The sequence below is a fragment of the Zalophus californianus genome, chromosome 11 (assembly GCF_009762305.2).
Source record: "Zalophus californianus isolate mZalCal1 chromosome 11, mZalCal1.pri.v2, whole genome shotgun sequence".
Classification (NCBI taxonomy): Eukaryota; Metazoa; Chordata; class Mammalia; order Carnivora; family Otariidae; genus Zalophus; species Zalophus californianus.
Window position 1 is genome coordinate 16,980,008 of NC_045605.1, and position 20,425 is coordinate 17,000,432.

The 20,425-nt window shown below is 49.4% G+C and overlaps 1 protein-coding gene across 3 annotated transcripts in view; it reads left to right on the top strand.

Moving 5' to 3' along the window:
• Positions 1-20,425, top strand: part of GRIK4 (glutamate ionotropic receptor kainate type subunit 4) — a 420,015-nt gene that overhangs the window by 315,376 nt on the left and 84,214 nt on the right. For all 3 annotated transcript variants that reach the window (XM_027581034.2, XM_035723069.1, XM_027581033.2), the window contains 2 exons: positions 2,738-2,890; positions 3,596-3,700. In XM_027581034.2, the coding sequence (XP_027436835.1) occupies positions 2,738-2,890; positions 3,596-3,700 (258 nt within the window). The remainder of the gene's footprint in view (positions 1-2,737; positions 2,891-3,595; positions 3,701-20,425) is intronic.

Here is a 20,425-nt window from a genome sequence, read left to right on the forward strand (position 1 = left end):
CAATGTCAGTAGCGGTAACTAATGCCCACCCTCCTCGGGTCAATGTTTGTCTAAGCTGGAAAGGGAGAGTCTGTAGCTTTGATCATTTCCATATGTCCTTTTGGCAAGGAAGTGTGAGAGGTCCATTAATAAAGGAGCCACATGTACTCAGGGGGAAATGAATTATGTGCAAAGGACAAGGACAGTTGTGGGCTCGCCAAGAAGCATCGAGTGCCTTGCAGGTGAGCCTGGAATCAGTGAAGAAGGAGCCGAGCTGCAGAGGGGAAGGCGGTGGGGAGGAGAGAGCAGAAGGTGATGGGCAGGAGGGACCTGAGGGAGGCGGCTGGTCAGCATGGCTCAGCCCAACTGCAGAGCTTTCTCCTGGTCCTGATCACTCCGTTTAGTGCCCCTACCTGCTTGGTCTTTAGGCCGCAGGGCACTTCAGGGCCAGGGGACAGAAAGGAGGGCTGATGGAGCTGAGAGGGATGAAGGCCCAGCCTAGGCACAGGGAAGACAGGGGCTCCTGCCTGTATGGATGTCTCGGAGGAGAACAGGAGAGGTTGAGGTCTCCAGTGCTGCCACATCGTAGGAGCTGAATAAATGTGGGAAGAAGGAAAAGAAGCAGGTGGAAGGAAGAAAAGAAGGAGCAAGAGAGGGCTTGAGAGAGGGAAAGAAGGAGGAAGAAGGAATACGCGGGCTGGGCAGTTTTGCAATGCAAGTGAACGTGGACTGGGGCAGGGAAACTCTCTTGGGCTGTTCTCCCCTGTAATTGCCTTTTAGAAAGATGATCTGAAGTCAGCAGCCCCCCCACCTCACCAAGTTGCTGTCACAGGACTCCTTGCCCAACAGGCAGCTGAGCTGCAGAGGGAATAAGTCACTCTTCCCAGCCTGTTTCCTGCCTTGAGCTCCTTGTTCTTGCAACTCTCTGTAGCCTTTGTTCAGCCAGCACCTGCTTCCCGAGCTGACACCGGCCCGCACCCGGGGGGTGCGCAGTTTGCAGAGCACGTTACAGACCTGCGAGCCAGGGAGGCTGCCTCTCATTTACAGGAAACCGTTGTTCTCTCCAAGGTTCCACAGTGTGCTCCAGATCGCTCAGCACATGCATGAGGGCTGGGATCCAAACTCTGGGTTTAGTCCTCCCGGTTTCGAGCTCTTTCTCTTGTACCTCCTGCCTCAAGATGCCTCCACCCTGTCTTGAGAGCTTGAAAAAAATCCCAGAGGTCAGGAGATGGCCTCCCTGCCTCCCTCCTTGGAGGGGTCGGTCTCCCAGGGCCTGGCCAGGGAGGAGGAGATTGTAAGAAGTGGCAGACCTCAATGTCACTGTTCCCATGGGGCCTCCCCTCAGGGACCCTATATGGTTTGTCCCTATCGTCATTTACACTCAGTCGGTTTTTCTTGTCGGGGACTGTATGTGCACAGCCTGGTGTCATTGCCTCCTTAGATGGCACACTCCTCAAGGGCAGGCAGCTTCTGTTTTTCTGCCCCTACCCAAAGCTGCTAACATCAAGTCAACTCATTGGGCAGTGCTCCGGCTGAGCCTCGGTGGGCAGATTTCACCCAAAACTTAATTCAGTTCTGGAAATATGTCTTTGGGGGGGCCTACGACATGCTGGGTCCCGGTGCTAGAGGCTGTGCGGGATATAGAGATGAAGGCCCTGCGTGTTCCTGCCCTAAGAGCTTGCAGTTGAATAGGGAGATGAAGATGTGAACAAGCTTCACTGGCTTCTTCCCCGGGCTCTTACTCCCTCCGCAGACTTGCCTACATTGCTGGTTTGTTGCTTCTTCCCCTCCCATGCACCCCCCCCCAAGTGTGCCGCACACTTTCCACCCCTTTGCGTGGGCAGTGCCACTTCTGGAGTGACTTTCCCCTGTCCCCAGCTGCTCCCCCTCCCAGATCCAATGATGTTTCTACCAAAATCCTTCAGTGCTCAGTTCCAACGCTGTGTCCTCCAAGAAACGTTTTCTTGATCAGCCAACAAGATCTTCCTCTTTGGACCCCGCCAACTTTTTTGTGTCCACTCACTCAGTTTCCCGTTACCCTTGTTTGGGTCCTGTCTCCCCGTACACCCTCTCCTTTCCACTGTAATCTATTGCGGGAATCTTCTGCGGCCTTAGAAAAGCTGGAGAAATAGGAACTGATGCGCTAATTATAGCAGGAAGCAGGAAGCCCGCCTTCATCTTAGGGCTTTGCGTTTACCATGTGCTTCATAAGTACCCATGACACTGAGTAGTACTAAGTAGTAGGCCGATAGTAGGTATACCCAGGAAGATGCGACATCCTGGGGTCTTCTAGGAGTAGGTGACCTTCAGTTGAGCATCGTAGACTGGGCAAATCTGAACGTAGCATCCAGGTTCCTTCCTCCTGAGATAGGCAGCCCCATCCCCTTCTTAGGGATTTCTGACAGCAAGGGGAGTTGCTACCTCCCTGGGGCAAAGAGAGAAGAGGATATCCTTGAAATCAGTTGGGGCTCTAGGGGACACCTGGATGGTCTAATAGCAGAGAAGTCTTTGCCACCACTGTCTTGCCTCGGGCAAGCACTTGAACACTTAGGTGAAGTGGAGCTGGCCCAGAGCCAGAGGGTGGGCCCCAGGCAACAAAGAAGTGCCCTTATTTCTTCTTTGTTTCTCTTTTCTCTTGTCCCCCTCCCTTCTTTTCTTTGCCCTTTCCCTTCCCTTCCCCTCCCCCTTCACACCCGTCCCTCCGTTTCCCTGGGCCTCCTGCCGCTGCCTGCCCGCCCGCCGTTCCGCCCTCTCCCAGCTGTCCTCAGCCCTGCTGTTTGATGCTGTCTATGCTGTGGTCACCGCAGTGCAGGAGCTCAACCGGAGCCAGGAGATTGGTGTGAAGCCTTTGTCCTGCGGCTCGGCCCAGATCTGGCAGCACGGCACCAGCCTCATGAACTACCTGCGCATGGTGAGGGGTGGCTGGGGCCCCGCAGGGGCAGTGAGGGGGATGCTCTGTTCGTGGCCCTGCGCCCACAGGCCTCCTCGGGATATCACAGTCCCAGATAAAACAGCCATCGGCAGTGACCCCATTCCGTGCACTCTGGGTCACAGTTGTTCCCGGATCCCCAACGCCCTGCTGAGGAGGCATGGTTTGGAGCTGGCTTTCCCAGCCATGTCTCCAGCCGTGTTCCCTCTGGTGGCGTGGCTGTGGATCTCTAGCCCACGAAGAAGACATCTTCTTCCGAGAAGCCTGGTGCAGAGTAGCTTGGGTTTTGCACTTAGAGTCAGGTCTTCCTGACTTCCTGCAGACCCGCAGGTGGGTGAGCAGCTGCCCAAAGAGGATAGATTCTATTAACAGCCAACGGCCTGGAGGAGGGACACTGGAGAATTGGAGTTCAGGCTGCCATCTTGGTATTGTGCCGGTTTATGAAGCGGCTATGTGGTCACAGGGTGGGGACATCCTCCTCCTCCTCCAGCCCCAGCCGAGTCTGAATTCACTCCAGGAACATCACATTTGTAGTCAAGAGATCCTGTGGCTGAGAGACAGGCAGGAGAATGGACCGTGATGGCCTGCTTTCTCTTGGGCATCCTTAAATAGCTCATGTGTGGAATGCTGGGAGCCAAGTGGAACACGGGGCCCATTTGGTGCTGTAACTCACTCTCTCTTGGACAGGTAGAATTGGAAGGTCTCACCGGCCACATTGAATTCAACAGCAAAGGCCAGAGGTCCAACTATGCCTTGAAAATCTTACAGTTCACCAGGAATGGTTTTCGGCAGGTAAGTCTGGCTCCGCTGGCATGATGGTCCATCCTTCCTCATTGTTCCTTCTGTGTCACCAGCCCTCCCATCCCATTTCTCCTTGGCACGCAGGATGGCCCCTGCTCTCAGTTATCCCCAGGAGCTACAGGCTGCTTCCTGTGCATGGCTCCTGGCACGCACTGGCCTCCCCCACTTCCTGCCACCGAATTAGCTAGTGTGGGTTAGGGACGGCAGCTCCAGCAGAATACCAAGAGGGAGGCCTTCACTCTCTGTAGGGACAGGGAGGCAAGAGGGTATCACCTAAGGAAGGAATTCCCAGGCCATGCCCACTATTTTGGATTACTCTGCTCCCTGAATTTCACCCTAAGCCTGGAATCAGTGTCAGAGTCCGGAGAGCGTGTGGGGAAGGAACCAGCTGGGTCCCTTCGGCATTGGAGGGGATGGCCAGCTCCCTCCTGCGGGCTCTTTCCTGACCGATCCACGCCCACTTCATGCCGGTCACAGCCCTCCCCTCCTGTCTGCTACCTGTGTTCTCCCGTCAGCTCCGGATGTCTCCATCCTCCGAAGCTCCTTTTCAGCCCCCTCCCCCTTCCGCTCCGCGAGCTTATTCTCCCTCTGTCCAGTCCTCGCACATCAGTGGAGACAGGGATTCTGACAGCCACTCCAGGGGCCTCCCTGAAGTTCTTCCAACCTCCCCGTCGCCCAGATAATCAACCCCCTATTCTTAGGCTAGGCCTTCTGCAGCCTTAGAAAAGCTGGAGAAATAGGAACTGATGTGCTAATTATAGCAAGAAGCAGACACACTGGAGGGCTTCCGGCTGTCAGAGTAGCTGAGCAAGGGAATGTGCCTCTGAAGGGGCTGCAGTCACCTTTCCCAGACATTATTCAGATTCTTCCTTCTCTTTCCCTTCCTTTCCTCCTCCCCCGTCATCGTCATCATCATCATCATCATCATCATCATCCTCGTCACAGAGCAGCTTGGCATTTCTTAAGCTCTTACCACCGGCCATAACCATATTGGTTGTGTCATATGTGTTTTTCATTTAACCTTATAGACTAGGTGCTGTCAATTTATTTTTATTTTAATTGTCTGTCACCTGCACATAGAGACAGTCTTCTTCCTTTCCAATCTGGATGCCATCTATTTCCTTTTCTTCCCTGGTTCAGTGGCTAGAACATCATGGTTCAATACTGATCAGCTGTTTCTGATCTTAGGCGGAATGCCCTCAGCCTTCACTGTTAAATGTGCTGCTAACAGTAGGTGTTCTGTGGATGTTCTTTATCGAGTTGAGGGCATTCCCTTCTCTTTCTAACTTCCTGAGAGTTTTTGCCATGAAATGGGTGTTAAATTTTGTCAAGTGCTTTGTCTGCGTCAACAGAAAGAATCATACTATTTTTCTTCTTTAGCTTGATCATATGGTGGATTACATTAATTGATTTTCAAATGTTTCACCAGCCTCACACACCTGGAATAAATCCCACTTGGACACAGTGTATAATTTTTAGGCATTGTTGGATTTGGTTTGCTAACATTTTGTTGAGGATTTAGCATCTACGTTCTGAGTGATTACTGCAGTGGGCCTGGAAGGTTTTTTGCTTTATTTTTTTACTCCCTTTGTCTGCTTTAGGTATCAGGGTAATATTGGCCGCATAAAATGAATTGGGAAGTGTTCCTTTCTCTTCTGTGTTCTGGAAAGAGTTGTATACAAGTGCTGTTAATTCTTCTCTAAATGTTTGGTGAAACACCCCAGGGAAGCCATCTGGGCCTGGAGATTTCTTTTTCAGGAACCTTTAAATTACAAATTCAATTTCTGAAATGGTTATATGACTATTCAGGTTATTTGTTTCATCTTACTTAGGGTTTATTCATCTTAGTTGGTAGTCGGTGATAGGTACTTTTTATTAATCCCTATTTTATAAGTGAGGAAATGAACACTCATGGAGGTGGCCAGACCTGGCCTTGAACAGTTAGTGATGGCAACTGGTTTTGAACCCAGACATCTCTGACCCTGAAGCCCATGTTCTTAACCGTTATGACAGACAAATCATGCATCAAAATCACCTTGGTAATTTGTTCAAAAAGATTTTTAGACTCTACCCTACAAGGGTCCCATTGGGTAGACCTCAGATAGGACCCAGGAACTGATATGACCACTGCTCGCGCTCAGGGGGATCCCAGTGAATATAGCTAGCCCACCCTTCTTGGAAAACAACAAGGTAAAAGGAGAGAGTCCAGGGTTAGGTAGATAGCCAGAAACACTGGGCTAGAGTATCACCGAATGGTCATCTCATTTCTCTAACCAACAGATTAACATTTGCTCAGTATGAGTATGAGTTCTGGCTCCCCCAACTACACATTTATGCAGAAGAAGCAAGTCATTATGAGTGTGGATTTGACCCTAGAGGGTCAGCACACCTACCTTTTTCTATACAATTTTTCCTAGTAGCTATTACAATTCCACTCTTGGATCTAGAAATGGAACTGCTTCCTTCTGTCAGGCACTGTGCTGGGCTCGGAGGAAATAAAGCTGCCGAAGGCACAGTCCCTGCCCTGAAATAGCTCATAGTCTGGTGACACGGGAAAATAATAAGTGCAATTTGGGGGTTCTGAAGCTCAGATCATGCCCTAGGGCTCCTAATTCCCTGAACAAATGAAGCCTCTAGCCTGTAGGGAAATTGCCAGGCAGACTTCTGTGAGCACAGGTGTTAAAAGAATGGGCAAAGTGTCAGCTTTTCTGGGGCCTATATTGTAGTATGGGACAAACAATAGGCAAGCAAATCCATATATAATACAGTGTCAGTAGTGATAAGTGCTATAGGAAAAATAAAAAAGGGTAAGGAAATATGAAGTGCGTGGGGGTAATCATGGTGGGGAAGCAGTAGTTAGGAGAATATAATGCTCAAGCCGAGCCCCAGACTTACTCCACAGAAGGCCCAGTCCCAGGCTCTGAATATCTCCCCATTGAACCTCAGGCCTGCGTTCGGAGAGCTCCCCAGAAAGAGCCCCCTTCCAGCCCCCTTCCATCAGGCAACCTAGGGTGGCAGAGTTGGCTGGCGGCCCTGACCCCACCCTCTGCTTGAATGACAGCTGATTAGGCTCAAAGTACCTCTTCCCCTTTTAACGCTGCTTCTCCAGCAGCTACCTCTCAGGCTGGGAAGAAACAGCATTGCCAGCCCCTAGCTCAGCCCCACCCAGCCCAGCCCAGCAGGAGATTCTGCTCGGGGGCATCCTAAACTGCAGCTACTGGTCCTTCTCTGGCAGCACACAGGGTTGGGGTAAGGCGTCTCAAACCTAGGTGTGCACAGGAATGACCCAGGGTACTTGCTGTAATCGTACATTCCCAGGCCCCACAGCTATAAATTCTGAGTCAGCAAAATGGGGTGCCTTCCAGGAATCTGCATATTCTTGGCTAGCACCCAGACAAATGATTACAGTGCGGGGGGCGGGGTGGGGGGTGGCACAGGCTACGTTTTGACAAATAGTGCCCTCTGTGCATAGAATTTCCTCTTAACCTCCCCACAGCGCACCCCCCATCTTTTTGAGCCAAGGAGTCCATCAAAGAGGATGGTGTTTTTGACCTTCAGCTACCCTAAGGGACACACATTTTTCTAAGTTTTTATTTTAATACCGACTTGTTAACATACAGTATAATACTAGTTTCAGGTGTACAATATAGTGATTCAACACTTCTATACATCACCTGGTGCTCATCACAACAAGTGCACTCCTTTCCCCTCTCCCCCCACCCCCTCCCCTCTGGTCACCATCAGTTTGTTCTCCGTAGTTAAGAGTCTGTTTCTTGGTTTGCCCCTCTCTCTCTTTTTTCCCTTTGCTTGTTTCTTAAATCCCCCATATGCATGAAATCATATGGCATTTATCTTTCTCTGACTGATTTCACTAAGCATATACTCTGTAGATCCATCCTGTTATTGCAAATGGCAAGCTTTTCATTCTTTTTATGGCTGGATAATATTCCATTGTATATATATCCCACATCTTCTTTATCCATTCATCAACGGATAGACACTTGGGCTGCTTCCATAAGTTGGCTATTGTAAATAATGCTGCTATAAACATCAGGGTGCATGTATCCCTTTGAATTAACGTTTTTCTATCCTTTGGGTAAATACCCAGTTGGATCATAGGGTAGCTCTATTTTTAACTTTTTGAGGGAGCTCCATACTGGTTTCCAGAGTGGCTATACAAGTGTGCATTCCCACCAACAGTGTAAGAGGGTTCCCCTTTCTCCAGGGACACACATTCTTGATTGGATTTATAAAGTGGATTGCGATAATCCTCTTTATTACCCATTTTTCTTCAACAGATCTGGTGACTGTTGCGCTACTTTCCTGTCTCGCTCAGGCTCTGTGAATACCAGTGAATACCGTGCAAGATGTATCATTGGGCACAGACATAGCTCTGCAGCCTTGGTCCCCAGGTCCCATCTCAATCACCAGCCCAATATTTGCCTCTTGATAGGTGTCTTTCCCCTGATTATTACAGGATGAAGAAATGGTTTGGGGAGTGATAATTAATTGGGCTTCTTTTTCAGGGTGGGAGGAAAGTCAGTATCTCTGCTCCAATATTCTTCCAATGCCATCCAGTGGTGCTGGCCGGGGAAGGGGAGTGACCAGGAACAGAGGAAATAACATCTCTTGAGTACCTGTTGTGAGTCAGACACCACATGTGCACTTCGCACAGATCCCTTCTGACCTGGGGGACTGCCCTTGAAGGTGGATAAACTCCCACATCACAAATAAGGAAACTGACACTCAAGGAAGATAAGGAACTTGACCCAAGTTCACTATTAGCAAGGACTTTGGGCCCAGCTAAAATTCACGCTCAGGCTTGTCCAACTCCAAAGCCCATGCTCTTGGACCTCCTGCTCTTGGTTTTTGCTCACTTTCCTGGAATCCCTAAGCTCCCAAATCAAAACACTTTACCCAGGTCTGTTGCTTTGCTGTCACCTGCTCCCAGTGACCTGCTGGGCTGGGCTTTCTTTAGTAATGGTGTCTTCTCATTTGGATTTGGTTTTGTTCTTTCTCTTCCTGTCTGGGCGAGTGGCTATTAAGAACTGGTTTTGATTACTTAGAAAGCACCGCACAGGGACCCAGTGGGTTGTAATTGGTAAAATGTCTGAACCAAATGCTATATTCCCTGCTGGTGGCTGATTAAGGGATTATTACCATTTTAAAAAATAGTCTTTCAGAATTCAGGGTTATTTTTTACCATTTAAAAAATTACTATTTTGATTCTGTGTGGAGAGGGTTTTCCATCTTGGAATTCTGTGGAACTTCCACTAGAGACTGTTTGGGGGGGAGATATTCCCTAGAGTGTCCCGCAAGTGACATTTCTGAACCTGGACCATCTCCCAGTTGCTTATTTATGGGCCTGGAAGCCAATGGTGTTGCTTCTGGGTTGCCTAAGTCCATCCTCTGGTTCTGCCTACGTGAGCTCTCCCTTCTCCATCCCATATTCTCCCTTTTCATTTCCCAGAAGATGTCCTGGATTGCCTTGGAATAGTATAATCTCCCTTCTTCACTTGGGATAAATCAGATTTGAAAGAGACAAGGGAGAAAAAAGAAGCACAGCCTTAAAGGGCCCTTAATTTCTTTCATTTAACTTAGTCTAAAGATCAGAGATTCTGAGCAGCGCCCAAGTGACTTTCTTAGGGCTATAATAAGATGAGCACACCTTTCATCTGAGGATCGGAAATGGCTTAACAGGCTCTAATTAAGCCTTTGGGAGAAGGAAGGCTGAGGCATGGGGGCCTGACATCCCTAGCTAAGGACGCAGATCTCACATTTCCTGTGGGATCACTGTGCATCACCATGGGGGTACTTCAGTTTTATTCCTCTGTGTGAAGATGGTAACCCCTCAACTTTTGGCCTTGTTAAACCCACGGATTAATGAAACTAGATTTGCATGGCACTCTCTTTTGCTTGCCTATGGTTAGGTAGAATGCTGGATCTCTGACATAATAATGATAATAGCTCTCCTCCATGATGCCCCATGCTAAGTGGTGTACATAGATATTTAAAATTTCTCATTTTGTATCAGCTATACATAAAGGCTACTCCCTCAATCTTGCAGGTAAAGAAACTGAGGCACGGAGAGATAAAGTAATGTGTCCACGTCCACACAGCTACTAAGTTCCAGACTTAACTGAGTCCAGGTTGGGCTATCTTCAAAGTCTGTGGTCTTTCACTCTGCAGCTTGGCCCCAGAATGTGTTAGGGGAGACCTCCGAGACCTCTAGTCTAATCTTCCATCCCAATGCAAGAGTGCTTTCCATGCTGTCCCTGAGAGAAGCAGTCACCCAGCCTCTCCTTGAGCCTGCCCTGGGCTGAGGAGTTCGCTACCTCAAAGCACACATTCCCAGGTCTTCCAGGCGGAGGGTCAAAATCTGCCTCCTAATTCTGCCCTCTGAAGCAACTAGAATGGCCCATTTTGTGTTTTTTTACCAACTCTTCAAATATTTGAAAATAGTTTGATTTCTCTTCATTCACTTCTTCCTGAAATTTAGCAAAACACTGTTTGAGCACCTTCTCTGTGTCCAGGGCTGGGAATGTGAGATACATGAGTCATGGTCCCTTCGAGAGCTCATAATCTTTGGGGAAAGGCAAAAACTGTAGTCAACAATTACCATGGTGACCCTTTGATATATTTCCTTCTGCAAATAGCAGCCCATAGCTGTTCCCAATGCAGTATGGCCTCCAAATCTCACACCACTGATGCTTTTGGGTTTGTTTAGGTTTCTATTAAAACATGAAGCCCAAATCGAGGACCACATTCCAGATGGGGTGAAATGGGATAGAGCTAAGAGCACCACCCTCACAAACACTAAATTTCCACTGCCCGCATTAGCTTGTTTACTGGAATTAGCCTTCAAATCTTTGATTCATTCAGAACTCCGGACCTTGGGGTCAATTAATTTGTTCCAGTTGCCCCCTCCCCACCCCCCAAAATACTCGGGGTTATTTTCACATGAACTTGTCATAGAAACCATGCTTGAGCCACCCCTTCCTTGGACCACTTATGTACTTAAGTCTGTTCCTATGGAGATGGAGAGAAATGCAGATCTGGCCAAGAGTGGGCGAGGAAAAAGCCTTGAGAACTGATGGCCATGTTTCGTGTTCCAAAGCTGATATAAACGCAGCTTTTCAAGGGGCTGGTTCTCTGGAATGACTTGAGTGTAGTTCTAACGATGCAGGGGGATGAGCCAGATGGCTTTTGTGAGTCACCCTCGCCAACCAAGAACTCAGGGGTCCCATGTCCTCCAGAAGATTCAGGGAATCCAGCTCCAACTTCCTGAGTTCCTGCCGGGCCCACCAGTTGCTGGGAGGACAGGCTGCCTCTCTCGAATTTCCTCTCCTGCCACCTTCCCCGACAAGCCCCTACCACAGGCACACCTGCCCCCACCTCCAGACCCTTTTCCCCACTTCAAAAGCAAACAAACCAAGGGCAACAGAAAACCCTAGAAAGACCCTGTCACGTGAGAGTCTGCGCCACCATTGCCTGCAGGTGGCATTGGGGGAGCAGTGAGGAGGGGGTCTCCCCTCCGTAGGGAGGCCCTGCCCGGCGTCTGTGCCCTTTCACCCAGCCCCTCCCGTCATGAGCCTCTGTGACAGCGCGGGTCCCAGGTCCAATCCGCGCTAAAGACAACAGCCATTAAGGGTTAGACAGGTTGCCAGCTGCTCTGAGAGCGTCCTGATTGCTACTGTCTAATACATTTTCAATTTGAGGAAGGAGTTTACCATAAATATGCAGATCCTTTGAAACTGCCTTTGCGGAGCCTGGCTCGGAGCACTGGAGCGGGGGTTGGATTGCTGGAAATCCGCAGCCTCGAGTGCCAGCTCCCTGGCTGGGGGACAGAGCTGACAAGAGTGGGCCGGCTGGGGAGGCTGCTCGGCGGGCCGCTCCCCACAAGCCAGCGAGCCAGTGAGCACTTTGCCTTTGATGAGGAAATTCTGGGACAGCAGTTCTCGGGGAGAGGATGGGGCCTGCTTTGAAGGTTACTGAGAAGTCATTTGCATCTTCCTTTTAATTAAGGAGCCGGGAGAAGGGGAATTGGCATGAGGTTTGAAATAACCGATGTCTCCTAGAATGGCATAAATTCTTAGAGCTGGAGGAGACCCAAAGGGTCATCGGGTCTAGCTCTCCCTCCGGAGAATGCAGATGGGCGTGTGTCACTCCAGGGCTTGAGACCCCTCGGGGGCCCCATTTGCTCCCAGAGTGAAATGGCAGCTCCCCAGCAAGGCCATCACAGGCTGGGCCCTGCTTCCTCTGAGCCTCCTCTGGTGTCACGTGGCTCAGACACTCTGCCTCTACTGTGGGTTCGCTGACCCTCATCCTTGAGTACAGACGCAGCCCTCCCCTCCCGAGAGTGGGGCTCAGCACAGGCCTGGAGAAAGGGGTGCACCAGCGAATGAGGGACTGGTGTGTGTGCAGAGCCAGGCACCGGGGCCTGGGCAGTGTGCAGGGAGCATGCTGGACGGGCCATTCCAGCCCCGAGGAGCTCATGTCCAGCAGGGCCGCCAGAGTCTTGGGGGCTTAGGAATTTGTCATGAGAGCTCTCTAAAGCTACTGTTCCTCAGTTTGTTCACAGTGTTCCTCTGACAAGCCTCTCCGTTGGCAATTGGAATTTGAAGCTGTGAAATGGGAGGCCCCTCAAATCATCATACACGTCTTTCCCTTCTCCCAGAGCACCACCCTCTCTAGTGAATTAAAGGGCTCTTCCGTCCCTCCTCTGGGAGGGCATCTGGCTTTCCTGGCTACCCCCAGATGACACACAGCCAAGGGGCAGATGAGCTGGCTTTGGAAGGGTGTGACCTGAAGGACCCTCTCTCCTCCTGTCTCCCCAGCCCACATGCATCTGGTTCTTTCTCCCAAAGCACTGGCATTTCCTGCTTATCAGCTTTGATGGGAAATTCACCGACTGCAGAAGCTTATTCACACATCAGCCGGCAAACAAATTAGAGCTACTTAAATTTTCAAACGGGGGGCTGTTTTTGGGCAGAGGAACGGCGTTGCAAAGTGCAGCATTTTAAATATATTTATTATAATATGCCCCATCACGCATCCTGAGCCTAGCCTAGGGAAGTTTGCCAGTACAGAGTGACTCTTCTCCGCGCCTCTTCAGCCAGCTCATGCCTGGGAGAGCTAGAAGAGGCTGAGCCGCTAATTTGGTCTCATGAAGCAGCCCGCGTCATCAGCTCTGCTGAGAGGTGGGCACGCCACAGACCAGAGGTGTGAGCAGTTGAGGGCAGGCAGGCTGGGTGGTGGTGAGGAGCCCAGGGAGGTGAGGGGGAGCCATGTGCAGGGATCCTAGCGTTTTATTCCTCCGTGCTCCTCCTTCCGGGAAAATAGGGCTGATGGTCCTAATGATATCTGCTGTATGGACTTTATAAAATTATTGTGAAAACAAAACAAAAGGCTGTTTGTAGATGTGCTTGGAGGATTTTGCTGTACTGTGCAGAATTGAGTCTTGTCCTGGGGATGTCTGTGTATATATTTCTCTGTCTTTTTATGCAACATTCCTGGAGTCTTGCTCGTAGCCTGGTTCAGGGCAGAGAGAGGGACAAAGCAGGGCTTCTGGGAGGTGGGAGAGGGACGTGCAGCTGGGTTTTCCTTCCCCTCCCCTACTCCTCTGCTTCTCTATCCCTAACCTCTGCCCTCCGTCTCTCCTTAATGCCGCAGCATCACACGTACTACGTGGCAGTGGCTCTGGGTGGGGCGAACGTAAGACCCAGAAGTCACGGGTCTCCCTTCCTGGGAGAATCTACAGAACATCTAGGGCCTACCTAACACGGCACTGCTCCGACAAGAGCTGCCGACACCCCCAAACTAGAAACTCCCCATCTGCCCGGAGTGCAGTGAGGCCCAGCCACACACCACCTTCCTGTGAGCCCGCCTCCTGGTAGGGGCAGCAATGGGCCGCTCTCAGCCCTTCCCTGTGAGCTCAGCATCCTACTGACTCTTGAAAGACAGGGAGCAACCATCCTCCTTCAGGCCCAGACCCTTCATTAGAACCATTAGTTCAATTGGCATCTGCCGCTCAGAGCTCAAAGTTGTGTGTTATTAGTACAACTGCTTTCCCAAGACACTTCTCCACCTGGCGAGTTTAACAAATGAAGCCAGGCGCTCTCCATGCCCCAACCGTGGCGTGTTTATTGGCAGTAATTCCCTTAGAAGATGAAAAATCTCAAGCATGCCTGAGCTCTCTGATAAATTCTCTCCTTGGCAGCTCATTTGAAATCCCTTCTACCTTCTGGGAGGTGGGAGAGGGACGTGCAGCTGGGTTTTCCTATTTACAGGCTCTGCCGTGCACTTGGCCCCTGCCAGTGTGAGCCAGACCAACTCTGGTCATCCCCCCGGAGATGTTCGGAAGAGAGTCTGTGAGGTTGTTGACCACATCGGTGAAAATGAGGGAGTGATGGAGGTAAAGGAAATTCTTCAACTCACGAAGTACCTCTGTCGAAAAGGAGAAGCAAAAACACAAGAAGGAAACACAGTCCGGGCACCCTCGCTGCCCTATGTTGGGAGATTGCCCTTCTGGAGCCCCGAGCTCGTGGGAGAGCCTGCGAAGTCCCCCAAGAGTGTCTCTGGAGGGTGGCATTTTTAGTCAGAGCAGTCTGCTGTGCGCTGAGCTGCCCTGGACAGTCTTTATCTGTCGCTAGAGCCCCTGAAAATAGCTGCTGTGGGTTTGTTCTCTTTGGCATCAGGAGCGGTGAGGGCCGGGCCAAACGCCACTTCATATCCCCCCGGAGGGCGGGGAGTCGGGATGGAGGTCTGGGCCCATCTTGGCAAGAGCCAAACGCTCGAGCACACACACAGTGCAGCTGACTCCTCATTATTGGTGGATTCTGCTTTTGCAAACCCGTCCACCCCCTAAAATCTACCTGTGTCCCGGAAACAGTACTCGTGGCACTTCTCCGGACTGGGAGAGGAGTGAAAAATGTGAGTCAGCGGACAGGCACGTTCCCAGCGTCTTCCTCTGCTTTCAGCCCTCGTACTGTAAACACGTGTCCTTTTTGTGGTCCGCTCACTGTCATGCATTTCGCACCGGTGTGTTTGTTCCTGGGGACTTTGCTGTTTAAGATGACCACCCCTCCCCCAGCTGAGTGCTGCAGTGCTGTCTAATGGACCTAAGCACCAGAAAGCCGTGATGTGCCTTACAGAAAAATGCAGGTGTTCCAGAAGTATCATTCAGGTGTGAATTACAGTCTGTTGTTCAATATGAGTGAATCGACAGTATGTATAACGTATGGTGTCAGGAAGCAGAAACACATAAAACGAGGTTGTGTGTTGACTGTTGAGGAAAATATTGTAACAGAGCCTCCCAGGACCCTAACCCTGCATCTCCTCTAGGAGCAGTGGCTCGGCATCCCCTAATTCAGTATTTGGGGCAACTTTATTGAACATAATTGCTGCAAATAATGAGAATCTACTGTAGTGAGTTTCAGCCAGGAGAGAAGACCGGGAATGAGTGCCCTTAAGAGTTGTTGAACTTGTCCTACAGTAGCCTTTTCTCTCTGCATTCACTACCCCATGCTCCTACCCTCTTGTTTTCTTATAATATCTGAGGGTCTCCTCTGTTCCTTGATGCCCTGGCCTTCCTCCTGGTTCCCCTAATATAGAAGTAGAATCTAGATCCTACAGTCCTGGGGCCAAAACGAATAATAAAGGTCCTCTAGACCATTGCTTTAATCAGATGTTTGGATTCTTGCAAATGTGTTCTCATGAAGTAGAGTCTGTGTTTGAATGCCTCCCATGTCGGGGAACTCACTACCTATAGGAAGTAGAAAGCTCTCATTGTTAGAAAGATTTGCTGTCTGTTGGGCAAAATTCCTTCTTTCTGAAGCCTTTTCCTTTTGTCCTTATTTCTGTTTCCTTGGTCCACACATCTATCCTTCCCATTGTCTGTGTTTCCTTTTTCCTTATATAGTATGACTTCAGTCTCACCTTCCTGGTCAGTATCCTTGGAATACACTCATTAATCACTTAAAGAGCGGTGTCTGGAACAACTTGCAGTATTTCAGGTGTGGTCTGAGTAGAAGAGTACTGTCTTCCCTCACATCAAACCAGCCATCCCTTTGTCAATGGTGTCCATAATGGAGAAGTGCTAACGCTGCCAATTTATTTTCATGTTAACCAAATGGAGTCTTGGCTCCAAGACAAGGTTCTACTGGAGGAATGCCAGGCATCAGCCACAGGGCATAGGGAGAGCTATTTCATGGCAGGAGGGAGAGGGTCCTTCCTCACCCCCTCCTTCTTGGTGGCCACCTTCATGGTGCTTCATCTGCAAGCCTGTGCAGCTGAGCTCCTGGTCACCTGTCCAGAGTCTCTGTGTTGTCCCTCTCGGACCTGTCTCTCCCTGGCTTTGCCCCCAAGGCGCTTTGAAAGACCATACCACATTATAAATACAGCCATCATTTTTAGGAATTCAGGTTAGAGCTGGATAGGACTGCACTATATCCTTCTTTTGTAGGTGAGATAACTGAAGACTAAGACAGAAGTGACTTGCCTAAAGGAATTTCATAATACAATTAGGCAGATGTTTATCGAGCACCTGTTATACCTTATAGGCCAGGCACTGTCCTGGGAGCTGGAGCTGCATCGGGGAATTTATGAATGCAATCACTAACTGTTTACTAAACACTGATTCCCTGCTAGGCATTAGGGATATTAGGGAGCAAGACAGAGCCTCATCATTCATGGAGTGTACTGTGTAGTGGGGGGAGATGGGCCCAAAACAATAACTGAAATAATTATATGATTACAAGCGTGATGCGTGCTGCAAAGGAGAAGCATAGGGCTCTCTGCGTGAGTCCCTGCAATGGGGACTTGACTGAGAGCAGGTGGCCATCCCCCAAGTAACGGGGAGCAGGACTCACCTGATCAAGGGCCTCCTAGAGCTAGTGGTCTGGTGTGAGACTCTGAGACCCGAGCTGGTTGATGGCAAAGCCAGACTGGGAAGCTGGAATTCCTGAAGCTTTACTTTTTCCACTGTTCTCTTCCTCAAGCTTTATTTAAATATCCTGTTGTGGGGCACCTGGGCCGTGCAGTCAGTTAAGCATCTGACTCTTGGTTTTGGTTCAGGTCATGATCTCAGGGTCCTGGGATCAAATCCCGCATCAGGTGCTGTGCTCAGCACGGAGTCTGCTTGAGATTCTCTCTCCCTCTCCCTCTGGCCCTCCCATTCATGCACTGTCTCTCTCTCTCTCTGTCTCTCAAATAAATAAATCCATAACTTCTTCCAGGTACGGAAGTCAGAATCAAAGACAGGGAAAAGCAAAAGCTGACTTCAGGGATGTGGACTCTCAGACAGGAACTTTGTAGCAAATACCAATGGGTGAGGAATAACAATTCAGATGTTTACTAAATGGTTATGATCCATAGCCTGGGAGAATTAGTATCTCAGGGACAGTGTAGTCCAGTACACCTGCCTGTGTTTAGATCTGAACTAACTTACCCTTCCCAAGTCTCAGTTTTCAAGTCTGTAAAGTGGGGATGGTAGCAGTATCTCCCTAGTAGTGTGGTTGGGAAGATTAAATAAGATGACGAATGTAAAGCATTTAGTCTAGTATCTGGCCTGCGGTAAGTGTTCAAAAGTATTAGCTTGTATAATTTTCTTAGAGTCAGTCCTTGAGTTATACTGGATGAGGACTAGGAATTTATGGCGGCCAAAAATGTGTTTATTGAGCATCAGCTTTGTTCCAGGAGCTCTGCTAGGGGCTGATTATAGTGAACAGGCAAGGTGTCCACATCCCTTGCTCCAGGTACTTTCATACTTTGGGAGCATGACTTGCACATGGGTTGCGACTCAGGAACACATGGACACCTGCCTGTACGTAACTGAAACCAGAGCTTATGAAGCATGGTGGCCCCTGCCATGGGCTGTGCTCTCTGATCTAGTCTGGATTTAGATTTAATTTTTAAGGTGCACTTCTTAACCCACCAAAGTGATTTCAGAACCCACTAATGCGAAGCAGCCACACTCAAACAAAACACTGCCTTAGACTAACTGAGTCGTGGCTTAATAAGCACAGGTAGACATTCCTTTGATGCAAAGTCTTCCCAGTTTTCTCTGGGCTTGTGTCTGATCTCTTGCCTTTGGTATTTGCCGTTGTTGTCATTTGATCCTGAATTTTCACAGCATTCTATATGTAAGCATATATTTTGTGTTAAAAGAATATTTTGGCCAAGAGAACAAGGTCTTTGGCCAACATCCGCAATGCCCTTTGTTCCCTAAATCACCCCCTCAGACAGTCAACTGGGTCCTTACTTGTGACCCAGTTTCCCGTGTAAACTAAACTTTAAGATTGGAGATATCGGATTTAAATTCAATAAATGCTTAATTCCATCATGCCAGGCGTGTTTACGGTAGGGGTTTACATTACAAGCCTTTGAACTGAACTTCAATCAAGCCAGGTACAGCCCTGCACTGTTAGACTCTGAAACTGTAACTCAATCTTCATTAATTCCGGGGATCTCTAGCCATAGTGTCTCATTCCTGACTGTCATTTGTCCTGCCTGTAGGTCAAAATCAGTTCTGTGCACTCAAGGAGATGTTCATGTATTACTGTATGCATCCTTCCTCGTGAGAATTTCAACTTCAGACCCTGAACCCGAGGTCAAAAAAAATGAGTCCTTGATTATGGTTTATCCAACTTTGAATGGTCCCAGAGAACAAGGATCTGGAATAAAAAAAAGAGCTTGCGTTTGGATAGGTCTTTAAACTTTTGTCACATCTGGGATTACCTCAGATCATCCCAGCAAGTGGAGAAGGGAAGGAAGACTTACCCTTACCTTGTAGGTAGCAAAATTGACTTCCCAAGCCACAGGGCAAGGGCATGATGAACTTGAAGTCAAATCTCCTGACTTCTGGTCAGCCGCATTGCCACCAGACAGACAGTAGTACTGTTATCTTCCATTCCCATGGCTTCTTTTGGCTCATCAAAAGCCATCATAACATCCTCTCAGTTGATTGTCCACAGCAGTGCTGTGCTATGGGCAAGTGGGTTCATTTATTTCCATTTTACAGATGAGAAAGATTTAAGGAGGTTACGTGACTTGCCCAAGATCACACAGCTTATACATGGCAGAGTCGGAAAGAAAATGTGGGTCTTCCGGTGCATCCCCCAACCCTGCATCCCCTTGTGTCAAGCAACCTCCCTGCACCTTGGCCTCGATTTTGTGGCGTCTTGTAGGAGACTCTCTTCAGGGCTGTGTTGTTCAAAGAATAAGTTTATAGTCATCAGAGAGGTATGTGGAAAGGCCCAGGTCCTAAGATCAAAATAGCCTACACCTGCCCCAACCTGACCAGACAGTATAGTAGTAAATAGAACATGGCTTCAGATCCCAGTTTAACCTTCTATTAGCTGGAATCCACAGCAAGTTGTCTGACATCTCTGAGTCTCCATTTCTTTTATTCTTTCATTAAGTCGTTCAGTCATTCAATAGTAACTTGTATCAAGTACCTATATTAAGCATTATTACTGTTGTCTGAAGTCTCTACATCTCTCAGGTGGGAAAAATAACAGGGTTGTTATGCAGAATCAGGGAAATTTTTGTAAGCAAACCAGTGGCTGAGTTCCCAGCATGCAAAGGTGATCAGTAAGTGTTTGCAGACTCTGGCTCTGGAGCAGAAGGGCTTGCCTGGCCTGGGAGTGATGTCAGCTTCTCTAGAAGCTAGATCCCGGTCGCACTGAGTGCAAAGAACAATCATCCAAATGTACATAAAATATTAAATGTTACAGAGTGCATACCCACAGATACAGGCAAGGATGTGAGGAAATCCCTCAGGGCTTTAAAAATGAATCCCTTTTTACCTACTTGGGAGAGAACAAACGGGCACAATGACAGCCCTGAGTGATTCCAGGCGGGTTTGAGAGGGCTGTGGGGGAGGGGCCCACATCGCTTCTCTGGGCAGGCCCGACCTCCTCAGGTGACAGCAGAGGGCGCTCCCTTGGTGGCATAGCAAGAAAGATAGGCAGTGAGCAATGGTCTCGTTGCTGAGTATATAGTTAGCGCCTGAGACAAATGCTCGGAAAGGGAAGAGAAGATGGTCTGGGGAGAAGTTTGACTTTGGGAGAGAAAGGAAAGGGCTCCTGGAAGGACTGACCTTTGACCTGCAGCCTGAAGGGTTCACGGGTGTGGCCTAGATCAGGGTTTGGAAAACTTCTCTGAAGGTCCAGATGGTAAATAGTTAGACTTTGCAAGTCTACCCTCGTGGATGAACGACGTCACTGATAATACGTAAGTGAACCGGTGTAGCTGTGTGCTAATAAAACTTTATTTCCTAAAACAGGCAACGAGCCAGGTTTTGCCTGGGGTCCGCCGTTTGACAACCCCTGAATGGCTGAATGAGGCCTGGGGGTCAGGGTGGGTATGCGGCAAGGAACATTCCAGAGGGGGAATGTCATGCACACAAACCCTGGCAAGAAGGGGCTTGTTGCACTTGAACATGTCGGTGTGACTGCCACACAGATAAAGCTGGAGGTGATAGTGTGCGATGAGCATGGGCAGTGGGCAGAGGCCCGCCTCGCAGGGCCTGAGAGGCCGTGGGAAGGATCTCTGTCCTTAGACCAACATGGGAAGGACTGCAGGGTTTTAAGCCGGGGGCTAGTGGGGTCATATTGGAGATCGTGTCGAGATGACTGCCCGCTGCTGGGTGGCAAACAGACCAAAGGGCCAGAGTGTCACTTTGTCCAGGGGGAGCTCAGTGGAAACCAGGACGAG